General features: G+C 45.3%; 2 protein-coding genes across 2 annotated transcripts in view; one reads left to right on the top strand and one right to left on the bottom strand.

Annotated features, from left to right (window-relative positions):
- Positions 1-7,171: 7,171 nt before the first annotated feature.
- MCAT (malonyl-CoA-acyl carrier protein transacylase) lies at positions 7,172-9,358 on the bottom strand. Its single transcript, XM_064166505.1, has 4 exons — positions 8,915-9,358; positions 8,641-8,728; positions 8,134-8,351; positions 7,172-7,847 (listed from the first exon to the last, which is right to left on the bottom strand). Exons 1-4 carry the CDS (start codon positions 9,356-9,358, stop codon positions 7,428-7,430), a joined length of 1,170 nt encoding a protein of 389 aa, XP_064022575.1. The 3' UTR covers positions 7,172-7,427.
- Positions 9,334-16,595, top strand: part of TSPO (translocator protein) — a 12,651-nt gene continuing 5,389 nt past the window's right edge. The window contains exons 1-2 of the mRNA XM_064166506.1: positions 9,334-9,656; positions 15,301-15,501. Of these exons, the coding sequence (XP_064022576.1) occupies positions 9,334-9,656; positions 15,301-15,501 (524 nt within the window). The remainder of the gene's footprint in view (positions 9,657-15,300; positions 15,502-16,595) is intronic.

The following is a 16,595-nucleotide window of genomic DNA, read 5'->3' as shown; positions in this document are numbered from 1 at the left end:
GAAAACTGTCTCCACAAACTACAGCCACTCACAATCAAAATACTTAGTTTCTTGATATTTGACATTTCACAGTAGCACAGGTTAGACAATGGCTTTAAGGACAACTGAAGGAAGTCTGAAGCATACCAAGTGTGATGTTGCAGAGATGAGCATGCTGCTGCATGCCAAACAACCCACCCATGCACACAGGAGAAAACGTGGCTAGACTGGTCTGAATTGCCTTTTATCTGCTGTCAGCTGACAGGGTTGTGTTAACTGACACACAGTAATGTAAGGACAGATAATCTGTGTCTGAACCCCCAAGTACTCACATGTACCTTCTACCTCTTCTTGCTTCAGGGAGAGGATAGTCACTTACTGCACACTTACACAGAATGTAGTTCAATTACATCTGTGTTCCTGGATGTAGCATAGAGCTATAGAACTTCACCTCAGAAAAGCTGGATTCAGGCTGCAGAGAGACCCTGTGGGATTGCTGTGGTGGTCCTGTACTGCTGCCCCAAACAGCTCTTGTTGGGTTGTGCTGTTCCAACTTTGAACCAGAGTAAAAGCACAAGACTGACATTGAGGAGCTCTGCTGCAGGTTTCCTTGTGTAATGTTAGTGATCAATTAATTCTGCAACCAAATTATCTTTAGCTTTCAAAGCTCTAAGTTGTCAGGTCTTCTTCCTAAATACTTTAAGAGAAATACACATGGTCCTTCAGGAAAGAACATTAAGAGTTCCAGGTTTGTTTTTGTAGTCTTTAGCACCTTGCTCTTTTATTTGACAGTTTTTAGGGTAAGTTTCATGTGTGTGTGTGTCCCCTCTTTTAAAAAAGATTATTTAAATCACCAGGGTTGCTATCAGTGTCTTCCAGACATGGAATAATACTAGAAGTGTTATAAGAAGCTTTGGAAATATTTTGAACAACAACTGGACAAAGAAGATCATTGGTTATGGAAACTGGGTATGCTCTCTCCCTTTTCTCCCCTCTTTTTATTGGCAAGTAGGTAACAGCAACACCTAACTCCCATGTGTCAATGAGTAAAGCTGGCTGTTGCTTTGGGTTTATTCCTTAGTTGGTCCTCCCTTCCTCCCACTAATATCTCCCCAGATTGCCCCATCTTTTTAAGCTGAAAATTCTTGTTTAACTAGTGAACCAAAAGCCTGTGAACAGCTGCCCAAGTCCCATACACCTCACAGGGGTTCCATGGAGAGGGAGTGCATCTCCCACCTTAAGAATCTGCGAGGGTCAAGTTTAGCTCTGGTACCAGTGCTGTTTCACTCTGTGTTTACCATGGAGAAAATAGGAGGAGTTTTTAAAAGCTGGATATGACCCTTCCACTGCAGCAGTCACAGTAGCCACCAGCAAAACTAGACCCAGACACGTCTGCAGAACTGGAGTGCTGGCTCTATTTCAAACTGACCTCACATGCAGGCATTATTGTTAGCTTTTTACTGCTCATCCTTTCTAATTACCTGCCCTTTTCTTCCCACAGATCTGCAGCCTTTCTTTCAGGTGTATCTGCCAGAAGCTGGTGCCTGCAGCCTTGCTTGCCGTTGTCTTTTGGTGGGCCATGAATTATGGACTGCAGAATTAACAGAGAGAGTTAGGAGAGGAGGTCATTGCTGGACTCTGACCAATACCATTAACACCCAGGTGGTGGCAGTTGGTTTGTTTTTCAAATGTACACTGCTAAAAATCTCTTTTATATTTAAAACCTAGGCTAGTGCTGGGTCACTGCTGTTTCATACTTTTCTTGTTTTTAAAGACAAATGTTTAAAAGAAGGAGGTTGTTGCTGGATAACTGCCTGACTTGCTAGTTTTGACTGTGACTCCAGGCAATTAGAAAGTCTGTCTTTTATTAGTGTTTGTTTTAAAGCAATATAAAGTGTCTATTTCATATAAACCAGTTTCTTGGAAGAGATTCTGGCTGTAGGGGAAGGCATGCTGGACATCCTTTATATTTTAACAGTGTAAAAGCAACAGCAAAGATAAAACCATGATACTTGTTTTTTTTTTAATTAAATTGCTGCTTCAAATGTTTTGCAGTGTTATCTACTTTATTTTCCAAGACTCTGCTATCACATGTTAATAACAGTAGCTTGTGCATTTTATTAAGACTACAGGACAGGCTTTATATCTGGGTACATCTTCCTTACCTTTTGCTGTTGAAACTTTTTAACTGTATAGAGTTACAGACTCTGAGCAAGAGAAAACAAAAGTGCCTTTCTGAGGTTTGGGTATTCCTCTCAGCAGAACTGATACCTGTTTCCTGCCTAGTCAAGTGGCTACTACAGTGAGCAGACTTCTGAAACAGGAAAATACAGTATTTAATGGCCTAGTGATTTAAACACTCATCTGACAGGTTGGAGTGAGTTTCAAGTTCAAGGCCCTGCTTTAAACTGGACCAGAATTTTGAACGACTCTTTTCTTCAGCAGATACAAATGGCAAACCCAGTCAAGTTTCAGTGGGTTGAGCAATGTTTCCTTTCTTTCATGAATGATGCCCAAACCCATTATGATCTTAACTGTCCATCGCAAGGAAAGAAAGAAATAAAAGGCTCCACTGGTTGTATTTAAGTCAACCATGTTGGCAGTGTGCACACACAGCCCAGACAGCAACCATGTCCTGGGCTGCATCAAGAGCAGTGTGGCCAACGGGGCAAGGGAGGGGATTCTGCCCCTTTGCTCTCTGCAGACCCCACCTGGAGTACTGTGTGCAGTTCTGGAGCCCTCAAAACAAGAAGGACATGGAACTGTTGGAGTGAGTCCAGAGGCCACGAAGATGCTCAGAGGTCTGCAGCAGCTTTTCTCTGAGGACATGCTACGAGAGTTGGAGCTCTGCAGTGTGGAGAAGGCTACCAGGAGACCTTGGAGTGGCCTTGCAGTATCTGAAGGGGGCTATAGGAGGGCTGAGGAGGGACCATTGACAAGGTGTTGTAATGACAGGACAAGAAGTAATTGGGTTTAAAGTGGCAGAGGGGACATTTAAAATGGATGTTAGGAAGTTCTTTACAGTGAGGGTGGCAAAAGACTGGAATGGATTGCCCAGGGAGGTGTTTGAGGCCAGGTTGGATGAGGCCTTGAGCGACCTATTCCTGTGGGAGGTGTCCCTACCTATGGCAGAAGGTTGGAACTAGATGATCTTTGAGGTCCTTTCCAACCTAAACCATGCTATGAAATGCTATGTCATGTTAAAGGACTTTGAAATGCAAAACAAAGTATGGAAAGAAGGTATGTAGAGGGTGGTGGCTCTGGTGTATCCCTGAAGTTCAGGCAGCAGTAGCAGCAACTACTCCAGAGTAACATTTTTTAAAGTGCCCTCAAGCTGATTTACCATTTAGCAGCAGCTGTGCACATTGGCTCCTGCTCCTCTGTTTAACTCCATAACAGCAGAGCAATAGAAAGTATGTTATTATTTAGGGAAGGTAAAAATTCCCATCAAGAGGATCTAGTGAACAATCTATGGATGTGTAATAGAAGTACCAGCTGCCAAAAAAAATTGACTCTTCACAGCTGAATCACTTTAACACTACAAAATGAGTTCAGTTATTTCTAGATAAATCAACTTTATGCACAGGAAAGCAATGATAAACAGGAGGCTGCTGCACTACCTACTCCACCCAAGAGCCGCGTTGGATGACTGCTTTGTCACGCTCTTGTAATCAGTAATGCAATGTTTGGAAATCACAAGAGGGGAAAATCATTGTCTAGCATATATGGAGCAAAAAACAGTCCCAAGGTATATAAAATGCAGCCACACCAACAAAGCAAGTGAAATGCAAAGTGAACAGCATCTTCAGCAAGAACTGATGCAAACTAAAGCAGCACAGTGAGCAGCAGTTACCAGGCTCCCCTCTTACCTGTGGAGCTGAGCAAAGAGGTTCTTGGTTAAGGCTCTGCACTGTGACTCAGGAGATCCAAATTTAATTATGGTGTGGGTTTTGGCTTTGTTTTGTTTTTTTTTTTTTTTACTGTACACTTCCTCGTGTGAGAGGTTACAGCTCTTGGGTTTTTCCCCCACATCCTGCTTCTTGTTCCTAGGTGAAGGAACTACACCAGCTTTTCACACCTGAAACAGTTTCCAGAAGCAGTAGGTGCAGATGAACAAACACATAAAAGAAATGAGGGCAACAGTACTAAGACACAGAATTCTTAGTTAATCCCCATGGCACTCTCTGCTTAACCACAAACGAGTTCTACAAGACAAGACACCCTTCTGCTCATTTGCAGCCACACACCAACACAGACAAAAGGAAGCCCTGAACGCTCTGGATACAGAAGCATGAAGAGCTCCACTGCATTTCTGTAGCTGATACAAACTGCAACATCAACACAAGAGTACGATACCATGTGGTTTCTGGGTTTGAAGACACGAGGCTCACAGAATTGTCATGGCTGGAAGGGACCTCAAGGATCATGTAGCTCCAACCCTCCTGACATAGGCAGGGACACTTCTCACTAGATCAGGTTGCCCTGAACCATTCATCCAGCCTGGCCTTAAAAACATCCAGACATGAGGTTTCCAGCACCTCCCTGGGCAACCTGTTCCAAGGTCTCACCACCCTTAGAGTAAGAACTTCTTCCTAATGTCCAATCTAAATCTCCTCTAGCTTTGTTCCATTCCTCCCAGTCCTATCACTACCTGACATCATAAAAAGTCTCTCCCCAGCTTTCTTGTAGGCCCCCTTAAAATACTGGAAGGCCACAATAAGGTTTCCTCAGAGCCTTCTCTCCAGACTGAACAGCCCCAACTGTCTCAGCCTGTCCTCATAGGAGAGCTGCTCTAGCCCTCTGATCAGCAGTAAACACCCATGCAGTGGCTATGGTTCCCTCTTTCTACTAATTAAAGATGGCCCACCAGAGCAGAATGCTCTTGGGATACAGTTGTCCCTTCAGCACTCTGCAGCTCTCGAAGGTGCAAAGGTCATCTAACGTCAGTTTGCAAACACATTTTCAGCATGACTCTTCCAAAGACTTTTTACTCAAGACAAAGTATACAACAAAGTGAAACGAGGGGGGAAAAGGTAGTGACTATGTATTTATGCTAAGAGCAATACAAATAGAAAACAGGGCCCCAAAATGTCCACCAAAAATATATTTTCTTAAAAGTCCAGAAGCTATAAAGAATGCTACCAAAAACAAGATCAGTGCCAGCAGACTGTCATGCTCAATCCCAACTACCATAAAAGCTGGTTTCAGAGTCATTAACATTTGGGTTTAATGCAGTCAGAAGCTTCTAACACAGCACATAATTCAGTGTTTAATAACATGGATAGGATTTAGTTGAGATATTCTAACCATCCAATGATGACTGTGGTACGCTCTACTGACTAATTCACACCTGATCTGTAACACAAGAGCCTTCACTGAAGTGTTTTTATTTACAGCAATCCCAGCCCTTAACTGGCAGCCTGTAACAGCCCAAGAACTGACAAATTCTTCTGCACAGCAGTTAATGTTCACACATGCCAAAAATGGAATTTGTACTGTAAAGGTAGGCTCAGCTGCCAACTTGGGTTCACAAAAGAACTCATCGTGGAGATTAACATTTGGAAAGTCACTGTCCCTTTCAGAAATATTATATTATGAAATGATTCATGTTGTAACTGGAAGTTATTCTGCATCTCACAATACACACAGAATCACAGAGCTGTTTGGTTGGGAAGGACCTTTAAACTTTAGTTCAATCATTATCTAACTCTGCCAAATCTCTGGACCTGCTCCAGCGCCTCAGAGTCTTTCTTGTACTGAGGGCCCAAAACTGAACACAGTATTCACTCACCAGTGCTGCATACAGGCAGACAATCAGTTCCCTGGCCTTGCTAGTCACACTGTTCCTGATACAGGCCAGGATGCTGTTGGCCTCCTTGGTCATCTGGGCACACACTTGCTTATCTTCAGCTGGCTGTCAATTAACAGCATCAGATCTTTCTCTGCTGGACAGCTTTTCTGCCACTCTTCCCCAAGCCTGTATTGTTGTGACCCAGGCACAGGACCCATCACTTGGCCTTACTGAACCTCACACACAACCCCTTAGCAAATACTGTTCTCTTGTATTTCCTCTTGAGCTTTCAGTGCCCCATATAGGCACAGAGCAAACAAAGCAATCAGACACTTTCTACATACTCTGCAGGTGTCTTACTGAGGCAGCAAGATGTTGTAACATGATTGTACCTACTCCAATGAGCCAAAGGTTGGTTACAGAACAGGAATTCATGTATCAGACACTAAAGGTGTTCCGAGTCCCACCTCAGGCACTGAAAGCGACAGAGGCAGTGTATGCACCTGCAGCCAGCCAGCCTTAGGACCTGCCCATCAGCCCTCACCCATCCAATGACTGCTGGTGCCAATAAGGCAGCTGGGAAGCACTTTCCCAGAGGGCTCAGGACAAGCCACTAGTCTCCAGCTCATCTGCTTTTGGAAAATGCACAAGCTGGCATAACAGTCAAAACCAAAATACCAGCATTCAAATCCTTCTCCCCAGCACTCTGTTACCACAGGGTTCACCCTAGACAAAGAAAATTTTTCCACAAAGTTTTCCAGCACTGCTGTTTTTTGCTCCCAACAAGAAAAGTCCTTTCACCGCTCACAGCCTCAGAGGCTTGGTCAAGGGATGGTGAAAGCTCCACAGCTATGGGGAGGCTGGGAATTTTGCTAAGCTTTTTCATTCAAGTGCAACATTTGTTCCTCTGCATGTGACTTAGTGCAAGCAGTGCAGCACTGAGCAACTGCAGGGAAAATCACTTCCATCCACATATGGACCACAGGCTAATCAATCACACACTCCACAGCATTAAAAGTGCCAAGGAAAGCTTTATAAGTTATTTAAGGTTTAACCTTAAGAAAATAGTATTCCTAATAATATCTTCTGCCTTACCTGGCTGCCACTTGGCAATACAGATACAAAATAAATTACTTTGACACAGGTGAATGTCCCACAAGTTAGAAGGCAGGGTCATCAACACACCAAAAGCTGCACTAACTGGATAGCTTCTCCAGTGTGCCCTCGAAGATCAGCATAGAGGCCTCCACAACCCAAAGCCAACAGCTTTGTTCTGTAACCACACAGAAAACCCCGTACCCACATCAGACTGCCAAAGCTACTGATTTCCACTTGAATCAACACCCAAACCCCTTTTCTTAAAGGAAAAACAAAAAAAAAAAAAAAAAAAAGGAGGGGAAGTTGTTTGCAGGATTGAGGCCAAACAGGTGGCTATTTGGCATATTTATTGGCAGTTTTTGCAGTCCCAACACAGAAAAGCCAGACTTTGCTCTCCCCTTCCACACCTGAAGCACATAGGGAAGGAAAATGTTCATTGCAATTACTCACACAGTGCTCTTCTCATCACAAGAAGCCTTGAGTGTTTAAGACCCCCTCTTTTGAGAGCACACTTAGACAGAAAAATGGCAAGTCGCATGGATTTTTCTCAAAAGGCTACTCAGGCATCAATTTCCTCATCTTCCACAGCATCTACATGGTCATATTGTCTCCAGGCCTTCAAATTACACTTTTTGAGAATAGCTCCTAGTTGCTTCCCGGGCCCCACTTCGTATGTATAAGGAAATTCTGTTCCTTGCTTTCTTTCATACACAGAATGCATGGTCTGTTCCCACAACACAGGTGAAACCACCTGCTTCACTAACAGCTTCTGAATGTGCTTTGAGTGCATGTACTTTTTGCCATCAACATTGGAATAGACACAGAGCAGTGGCTTCTGAATCTCAATCGATTTTAGGACTTCAGCCAATGGCTCTACTGCTGGTTCCATAAGTCTGGTATGAAAAGCCCCACTGACTGGAAGCATTTTTGTACGTGTAAAATAGTATTTTCTGGCATTCTCCTGCAAAAATTCCAAAGCCTATAAAAGAGAGAGAGAAGTGAGAATCTCACACGACCAAAGGTTTACTCAGCCACCCCACAAGAATCACCTCATCAGCCCTTAGCACAATAAAGAGATTCCTTTCCCTACCCAACAACTGAGCAGATGCTGGAAAAAAACAAACAGCAACCCACAACTCAATTACTTTAGTCTGGACAAACTATGGCCATACATAACTTCCATTTCCACATGGAAGTGCAAAGCAAAAGTTTTTAAAAGTGAAATTTTAAACTGAACCATGGGGAGAGTTATTCTGAAGCAATACCTGTAAGTGTCCTGCAATGACTCTGCTGTCTGGAAACAAATAGTTTGAAATCTCACACACGGGGTTTTCTATACCCAGCGATTCACAGTGTTTACGGGCTTCCAAGCAGGCAAATTTGTAATTTGCCTCTCGCCGACCGATAACCGACAGCATTCCGCTGGGGACAGCTTCCGATGCCTTTTGCATGGCTTCAGCGCGCACCTTCACCGCGTACAGCGCTGAGGAGAGAAACAGAAATGCTGGGTAAAGATAAGCCTCGGGAGCTCACGAAAGGCGCCTTACTTATGCGCGCAAGAAAGGGCGGCTATTTACTCTCGTGAAACGTCAATGCTTTTAATGTATTACACATAATAAAGTGAACAGTGGGGTCAAATTTATCCTCTAATTAAAAAAATAAAAAGAAGAAAAAAGGCGGGAGGGACGCGGTGGTAACAGGCAATGCTTTGGAAGAAGCATGGGGTGGGAGATTCCCACTAAAGGGAGGGGCTCAGCACATTCCCCGGGCACCTTCGGCAAAACCCAGGGCTCCAGCGAAGACTAGCGCCGCGAACTCTCCCACGCTGTAGCCCGCCGCCGCCACGCACCTCTCCACCACCTGCATGGAGACAGACCCAAACATCAGACGGCTCCCAACACGCTGCCGAGCCCCGCCGAGCCCCACCTCCGGGGTTTGCGGAGGCCGTGCGGGAGCGGTGTCACAACCTCCCAGCAGGACCAAGACCCCAGGCGGGGCCCGGCCCGGCCTCCACCTCCGCGTTCCCGCCCGCGGCGCCTCCCTCACTTTAGGCTGCTGGTGGTTGAGTTTCTCCACGGCGGCCAGGGAGGCGACGAACACGGCGGGCTGGCAGTGCTGGGTGCGGTCCAGCTCGTCCCGCGGCCCCTCCAGGCAGAGGGAGAGCAGGTCGTAGCCCAGCACCTTCTCGGCCAGGCGGTACATGTCCCGCACGGCGGGGTACTGCTGCAGCCCGCGGCCCATCCCCACGAACTGGCTGCCCTGCCCGGGGAAGAGCAGCACCGTGCCCTCCCGGGGAGACAGTCGCTCCCGCCTCGCCGCCGCCGCGTCCGGCTCCTCGGCCTCCACCGAACTCTGCAACAAGTCGCTCAGGGTCGCCGCCTGGTCCCCACCGCCGATGCGGGAGCTGCCCCACCGCCGCGGTACGTCGCGGAGGCCGCCGCGCCCGCTGCAGCCACCAAGCCGCCATGTCGCCGCGGCCCAGCTGCCCATGGCCGCCGCCCGGCCGCCTGCGCCGCCGCGCCCCGCGTTGCCACGGGAACCGGGCAGCCCTCACTGACAACCACCCCCGCCCCTACCGCCAGGCTCCGAGAAGGAGGGAAGGAGAGGGAGGGAGGGAGGAACGAACGCCGCTCGGTCGCTCGGCGTGTCCCGGCGCTCACACCCTAGGCCCGTCCCGCGCACACGCCGCCCCTCCCGCCCGGCGCCGCAGCTCCTCCCTGGGGCGGGCCCGGGGAGCGGCTCCACCGCCGCACGGCAGAGGAAGCGCGGCCGCGTCGCGGAAAGCAAGGTAACGCTGGGGCCGCCCTGTGCCGCCTCGCCCGCTCCGGGTCCCGCGGCTCCCTCACGGACTAGACCAGGGCAGGGCGCAGGGGCTGGAAGGCAGACGCCGCCCGAGAAGCGTCGGGTCCCCGCTGCCGCCTTTTGCATTGCCGAGCCGGTACTGCAGCTTCCTGGCACGGGGGATTTATCCAGGCGGGCACGGACTGTTTGTCGGTGCTGGGATATGGCATGTTTTGGTTTTGCATACGAGTTTCCCACGTTTGCTCTGTGTGCTCGAGCGGGGATTATTTCAGGCTGCTGATTTAACTAAAGGTATTTTATTTCAGCATCCCTGTAACTCGCTTTAAATCAGTCATTTCTTTAAGGGGGAAAGGAAGGATTTGGAGTTTTTTTGAGGTCTCAAGCAATGCCTACAAATCGGCACAAAATGCACTTCACCAATTTGAGTATTCTTTTCTGAGAAAGTGAAATCCGCCATGCCGAAGTTGCAGTTTTGCAATAACTTTGCATCACTTAAGGTTATGAAACAGTGCCAGGCAGTGAGTTGGATTTCTCAGAGGAGACCTCCCTCTCTACAACTCCCTGCAAGGAAGTTGTAGCGAGGTGAGTGTTGGTCTCTACTCCCCCTATGTACACATGTATCTATATATATGACTAGAGCCCATTCCGTGGCTGCTTCTGCATGTAATGCAAGTGGTAATATTTGTGCTGCCTGGTATCTTCTCTCATCTTAGCAAGTTATCAGCTGGGCCAACTGCATTAGTGCCTCAGTAAGAATTCTGACAAGAACTCCAACTCTTGTGCTTGGCCTGTGCACTAGAGCTTTTAGGCACACTTAATACCACCTGCCATATGAGCCCCAACAGGAAGGGGTGCCTCTTGCAGGCCCCTCTCTGAATGAGAGTTCCCGTGGCAATGTTGTGGCTGTAAGCACATCTCAGCACTCCCATTTTATCTCTGACTCACCACAGAAAGTGCAGACCACTTGTAAACCACTTGAGACTTAACAGTGGTGATGCCTCATGAACGTCCCACTGCTATTAAGGCATCTCTTCGCTGTGTTGCTTCCATTAGGTTTTACTGTGCTCCAAGAGAAGAGCTGGCAAATTGAACAGTCAGGCCTAGAAAGAGGGAAAAAAAAAAAAAAAAAAACTAAACCAAGAGAAACTCCAATATTTTAAGAAGATATACAGACAGCACTTTCCAGGTGGGGGGACAAACAAGAAGAACCTGCAGCAGGAGGCTGGGTAGCTGTTTGTAAGGAAAGTAGGCAAAGGGATGTTTGGTCTCTAGACTGTGCTGCGTGCAGAGGATTTTATACAAATGTACACAGGCAATATTTAGAAGAAGCTGAGCAGTAAGCAGCAAATTAGCACTTGGGAAAGCTTTGTTCTAGTGTAGATCTCTATCCCAGCATGTGAACCTTTCATAAATAATAGATTAATTTGCACAGCTTGTGCTCTGCCATTTTAAAAGGAGTGTAACCTGGGGAGTGAGGCTTGGTGTCTTTAAACCTGATGAGTACACCTTGCATTATATCATTAAATAAATACCAATGTGTTAATTTTTAGTTATAAATACCTATTGTAAACATATTCTATATACTTGTTAGATAAGGATGTTGTATTTATATATATATAAAAATGCTGTTTTATTATGTGAGATTAAGTAACAGAAACAAGACTGCTCTTTTGTGGTAGCTGCACTTTGTGGTTGTTAGTGTTGTGGTTTCCTAGTCACAACATGCAGAAATGGTTTTATCAGTGCAAAATAAGTATGCACCCCTGAATTCTTCAGACAGAAGCCTTTTTTCCCCAGAGAAAATTTGCATGGTGCCTCTCAGAACTAGGTAGAATTTCATCTGCCTCTCAAAAAATACACTCTCTAGGATGAGAGAGAGTGTATGTCCTGGGACACCTCATCCTTCAATAGCTTTGTTCAAAGCTTTGTCAAGCTACCTCAAAACAGTGAGGCCTATAAGCCCCAGAACTGTGTGGGTGATTTAGCCCTTCTGAGAGATTTTCCTCTGTGGTTTTAATGCAATAGCTATAATTTAAGCCCCACGTGATTGGGACACTAAGTGGCACAAGAAAGGGATTAGTCAGAGGTCTTATCAACACAGAGATCTAACAAAATGCTATGAAAATAGTTTTCTTTTCCCTCCCTCTCTCCTTTCCTTCCTCTCTCTCTCTCTGGGAGTGCCTGGAGAAGGGGAAGTGACCCACCTACTTTTTAGAGACCCACTCCAAGCAATGAAGTGGCTTCATTAATTTTTCATCAGGCTGAAGCAAGCCACCGCTTCTGTCATAACACATCTAGTCCCACCCATAGCACATCACATCCCTTTGATCCCTTGAACACATCACAGTGTTTTTTTCCAGAATGAGGAGGGCACAGAATGCTCCTGTTTGTTTTTTTGCATGCTGCAGCACCATAGAGAAATAACCTGCAGAAAGACAGCAGCCCATTAGGCAGCAAGTTGTAATACTGTTTTTTTTCCCTCCCCTATTTTATTGGAATCAGCTTTGGGCAAGTCAGATGCTTTGAATAGCTAAAAGAGTTATTTTAATATCTTTGTACAATGAACTGTCCTGCTGCAGCCCTCACTGTATTGCACACAACTATCTGAAGTCAGTCTAGGGCTAAAGAGAAAACGGGTAGGGTGATGAAGAACATGTTGCAGGGCAGAGATAAAAAGTGGAAACAGAAATAAACAAGTTAAGAGTGGAAAGAAAAGACTTCCAACTGTGGTGGTTCTTAGAGGTGGGTAGCTGCTTGGCACGTGGCAGGTATCATCCACAGACATCTTGGGTTTCTTTAGTATGAAAATCAGGATGCAAGAAGATTGTGCAACCAGATCTTACCCTGAAGTATAGCTGGGGTATGATGGGGAAAGTGGCAATTATTTCTAGGTTGTGTAATACAGGTGCAGCCAGTGAGGCTGTGTCAGTGTTGTGGTCTAACTCCAGCCAGCATCTAACCATGACAGACCTGTTTGCTCATTCCTTCCCACTTCAGCTGGGATGGGGAGGAGAATTGGGGGAAAAAAAAGGAAAACTCATGGACTGATGTAACAACAGTCTAATAACTAAAATGAAATGATAGCAGTATTAATTGTCATGAAAAAGAAGATAGCAAAAGGAAGGAGAAATCAACTCCAACAAAAGACAAGTGTTCACCCCCCACTGGCCAATGCCCAAGCATCCAGTTTATATACTTGGAACGATGTGCTATGGTATGGAACATCCCTTTGCCTAGTTCAAGTCATCTGTCCTCACTGTGTGTCTTCCCAGCTTCTTGTGTACCTGCTTGCTGGCAGAGCATGGGAAACTGAAAAAAACTTGAGTAAGGATAAGCACTACTTAGCAACAACTAAACCATCCCTGTGGTAGCAGCATTACTGTTACACTGAATCCAAACCACAGCACTGTACTTGCTATTAGAAAGGAGGTGAACTACCCCGGCTGAAACTAGGGCAAAACAATTGCAATGAGCATTCTGTAAACATGGCACAGGCCTCATACTGCACAGTTAACTGAATAGCCCAGCTCTCATAACCAGAGGAAGATGGACATCTTCCAAATCAACTGGTGCTGCTCCCTGAGTTAGCTACTGGCTTTTGTGGGAAATGGATACTAGTACTACATTGCATGGGAATTAAAATACAGGAATTCCCACTGCTGATGGACAGCTGTGGTCTACTAGGCCGAGCCTAGCAGCACATTCTCAACTTGCTGCCCTTCTTTTTTCTTGGTAGTAGATGAGAAAGAGTATTTTCTTGTGCTTGGGAAGTCTTAAGAAATACAACTGGAAAGCATGTTAGTATTTAGCAGTAACATAAGACTGGGACAGCAGCCCTCAGTTCAAGCCATCGTGTTCACACACAATCACATGTTTTCCCCTTTCCTGTTTGCACCTGGCCTCACTTTCTCTGTTTCCTTGCTTTGTGCTTTCTCTGCTTTTGTTTGCTTGCCCAATTTTCTTGTTACTTAAGCATGATTTCAGCATTGTTTCTCCAGCTCTCAGAGGGACAGTGGCATAGCTCCATCATGTATTCACTAATGACTGCAGCAGAGCAGTGTTTTGCCAGTTTGATAGCATTTAGTGTTTAGCAATTTCAGTTTGCAGAATCAGACTTTCTTCCCTGGGGGGAAGCTGACAAAGTCCTGTTGCTTAATACCTACAGGAAACCACCTACAAACTGTTACCTCTAAATAAAGCATAAACTCCTTTGTGTCCTTGTTCATCACTTTAAAAAATATAAGTTAGTGTTTGACAGCCACAATGGAGGTGTGTAAAGAAAAGAACTAAGCCTAGTGTTCTTTCTGCAGGTAAAGCAAAAGCAACAAGGTTATGAATTAGTGAGATTTTTTTAATTTTTAACTTCACCTTTAGGAATTACTTACCTGAAGGCAACCAGAAGACAGTCTTTGTGCTTGCTTCCATTACACCTTGGTGCTCTTGCACATAGCAATTCCTTCTTATCATAGTAAAAGCAGAGCCTTTCATGCTGTCTGCACAGGTGACAGGTAATGTATGCTGCAGCTGTCTGCCTGATCCCTCAGGAAAGCCACAATGCAGATCTAGGTGCAGGAGAAGAGGGTAACTCATTTGCTCCACTGAAGACATTCCCTGATAAACAGCAAGTAGAATCCATTAGGCAGGAAGTATGGCAGCAATGACAACAGCATTGAGTGATGTGAATTTTTCATCCCTTCCTTGTGGGCCATTCTTTACCCACCTAATGAATACTGTTCTCACAGACTAGCACACTGCTCTCCCACTTCTTCCCAGCCTGAGTTTGGAATTCTTTGCTTAGATTTTTTTTTTCACTCATTTTTTTTCCTGGGTTTTGAGTGTTTAGTCTGCTGCCTTCTTCCCTGCTTGCTTGCTTACTGCAGCCTACCACAAGAAGGCATTACTTACATCTTAATTCTGCAGGCAAATTTAATCCAGTACACTTCATGGGTTTGGTAACTAAGAACTGATGGAATGCCTGGTGAAGGAGCCACAGGTGTACTCCTCATTTATCCACTCCTTCCTCCTTCAGCAAACCACTGCTGAAGTGCCTCCTCATTGTCCTCCCTGGTATTTACTTTTTGAGGCAGCTTCTCAAGTGTCTGCTACTAAGTTACACACGCTGAACATGGTCAGCACCCTTTGGAAACTAAAAATGCAACACAATGTGTCCAGTTATTTTCCTTGAGCACAAGAAATTAGCTATGTTTTCTCACTCCTGACTAGCTGTTTCAGTGAGTGGATGGGCATTTTTGGTAAATACAGAAATACACACTTATAGTACCTTTTTTGGATTTTGTTCTTCAAAGTGTAGGTCATGTAATATCCAACTGCTTTATTCTTCTGTGTGAGGATATCTGGAGTAGGTAAAATCCAGTAATCTTAGCACACAAAACTGAAAGGGAAGTAAAAATCCTGTTCTTCCTGCCCACCTTGTAAATCAGAGGTTCCTTTATGAGGGTGAGTATTGTCCAGTGAAGCTGCTGCAAGATCCATTAATTCCAGCTGTCACCTTCTAGCTGACAAGACTAGGCTGTGGATCAGATTCTGTGCATGTGTATACATTTTAAACCTGCTAAAACTGGAATTATTAAACATTTCTCTGTCAATCAACACATTTTGGTTTGTTTCAGATTTGCTGTCTCAATGGACGTGGTACCAGCCTGGGCCCCAGCAGTGGGTTTCACACTCCTGCCCCATGCAGGAGGAGTTTTAGGAAGTAGGATAACCAAAAAGGAAATCCCAGTGTGGTATGAGTCGCTACAGAAGCCATCCTGGTGTCCTCCTAACTGGGTGTTTGCTCCTGTTTGGGGAAGTCTCTATACATTTATGGGGTATGCATTTGCATTATATTAAGGTGTTTATCTCAGAGTTGCTTTATGGTATAATGCTAGACCAGAGAACTACTTACTGTTGTGTTCCTGTGGCTGGATGTTTGCTAAGAAACTGTCAAGCTGTCTTGACAAATATCCTCATCAAAAGCAGGAGTTTAAAAAGCTGCCATTGATTTCCTTTTCTCATTCATTCTGAGGAGAAGACCTGCCAAGCTGGCAGCAGGGGAACAAGGCAGGTCTGGGATTCCTTCTATGAATGTCCTTCAGCAGTTTTAGGAAAAGGAAAATAAAAGGGAAGGGAGGGAAGTGGCATAGAACTGTTCTAAAAGAGTTCAATTAAAAGAACTTAAAATCAAAATACACTCTTCCTTTTAAATAAAACTGGCAGGCTGTTAAACTCTGAAGCCGTTTACTGCCTCTTTATTTAATGAGTTTAAAATGCCTGACACCACAGCAATTAATTACTGGAAAATGAACAAGGAATCACAAGGCCTGGAGAATAAATCTTTTGAGGAGCATCTGAAGAAGCAGGGGCTGCTTAGCTTGAAAAAGAGGAGGCTGAGGGGAGACCTCATGGCTCTCTACAACTCCCTGAAAGGAGGTTGTGGAGAGGTTGGTGCTGGTCTCTTCTCACAGGTAATTAGCTCTAGAACAAGAGGGAATGGCCTCAAGCTGCAACAGGTTAGGTTTAGACTGGATATTAGGAAGAATTTTTTCACAGACAGAGTAGTCAGGCATCGTCATGAGCTGCCCAGGAAGGTGGTGGAGTCACCAACCCTGGCTGTGTTTAAAGGTTGTTCAGATGTGGTACTTGGGGATATGGTTTAGGGCTGAACATTTTTAGTTATCAGTTGGACTTGATGATCCCAAGGATCTTTTCCAACCTGAATGTTTCTGTGATTCTGTGAAGGCCAAATAGGTTTTAGGCTGCAATATGCCTTTTATGGCTTAGCTCTCCCATTTTTTTTCCGTCTTGACAGTACATACTAATTGATTTGTAGTTTGTATATAGCACTGGCTTAACTACATAAGGTTTCAGAGACCAAATCTTTTCCAAATTAACATTATGTAGTCATCCTTCAGGTTATCTAAAA

This window comes from Pogoniulus pusillus, chromosome 27, assembly GCF_015220805.1.
Source record: "Pogoniulus pusillus isolate bPogPus1 chromosome 27, bPogPus1.pri, whole genome shotgun sequence".
NCBI lineage: Eukaryota > Metazoa > Chordata > Aves > Piciformes > Lybiidae > Pogoniulus > Pogoniulus pusillus.
Note: the sequence above shows the minus strand (reverse complement) of the source record. Positions and strands in the feature narration are given on the sequence as shown.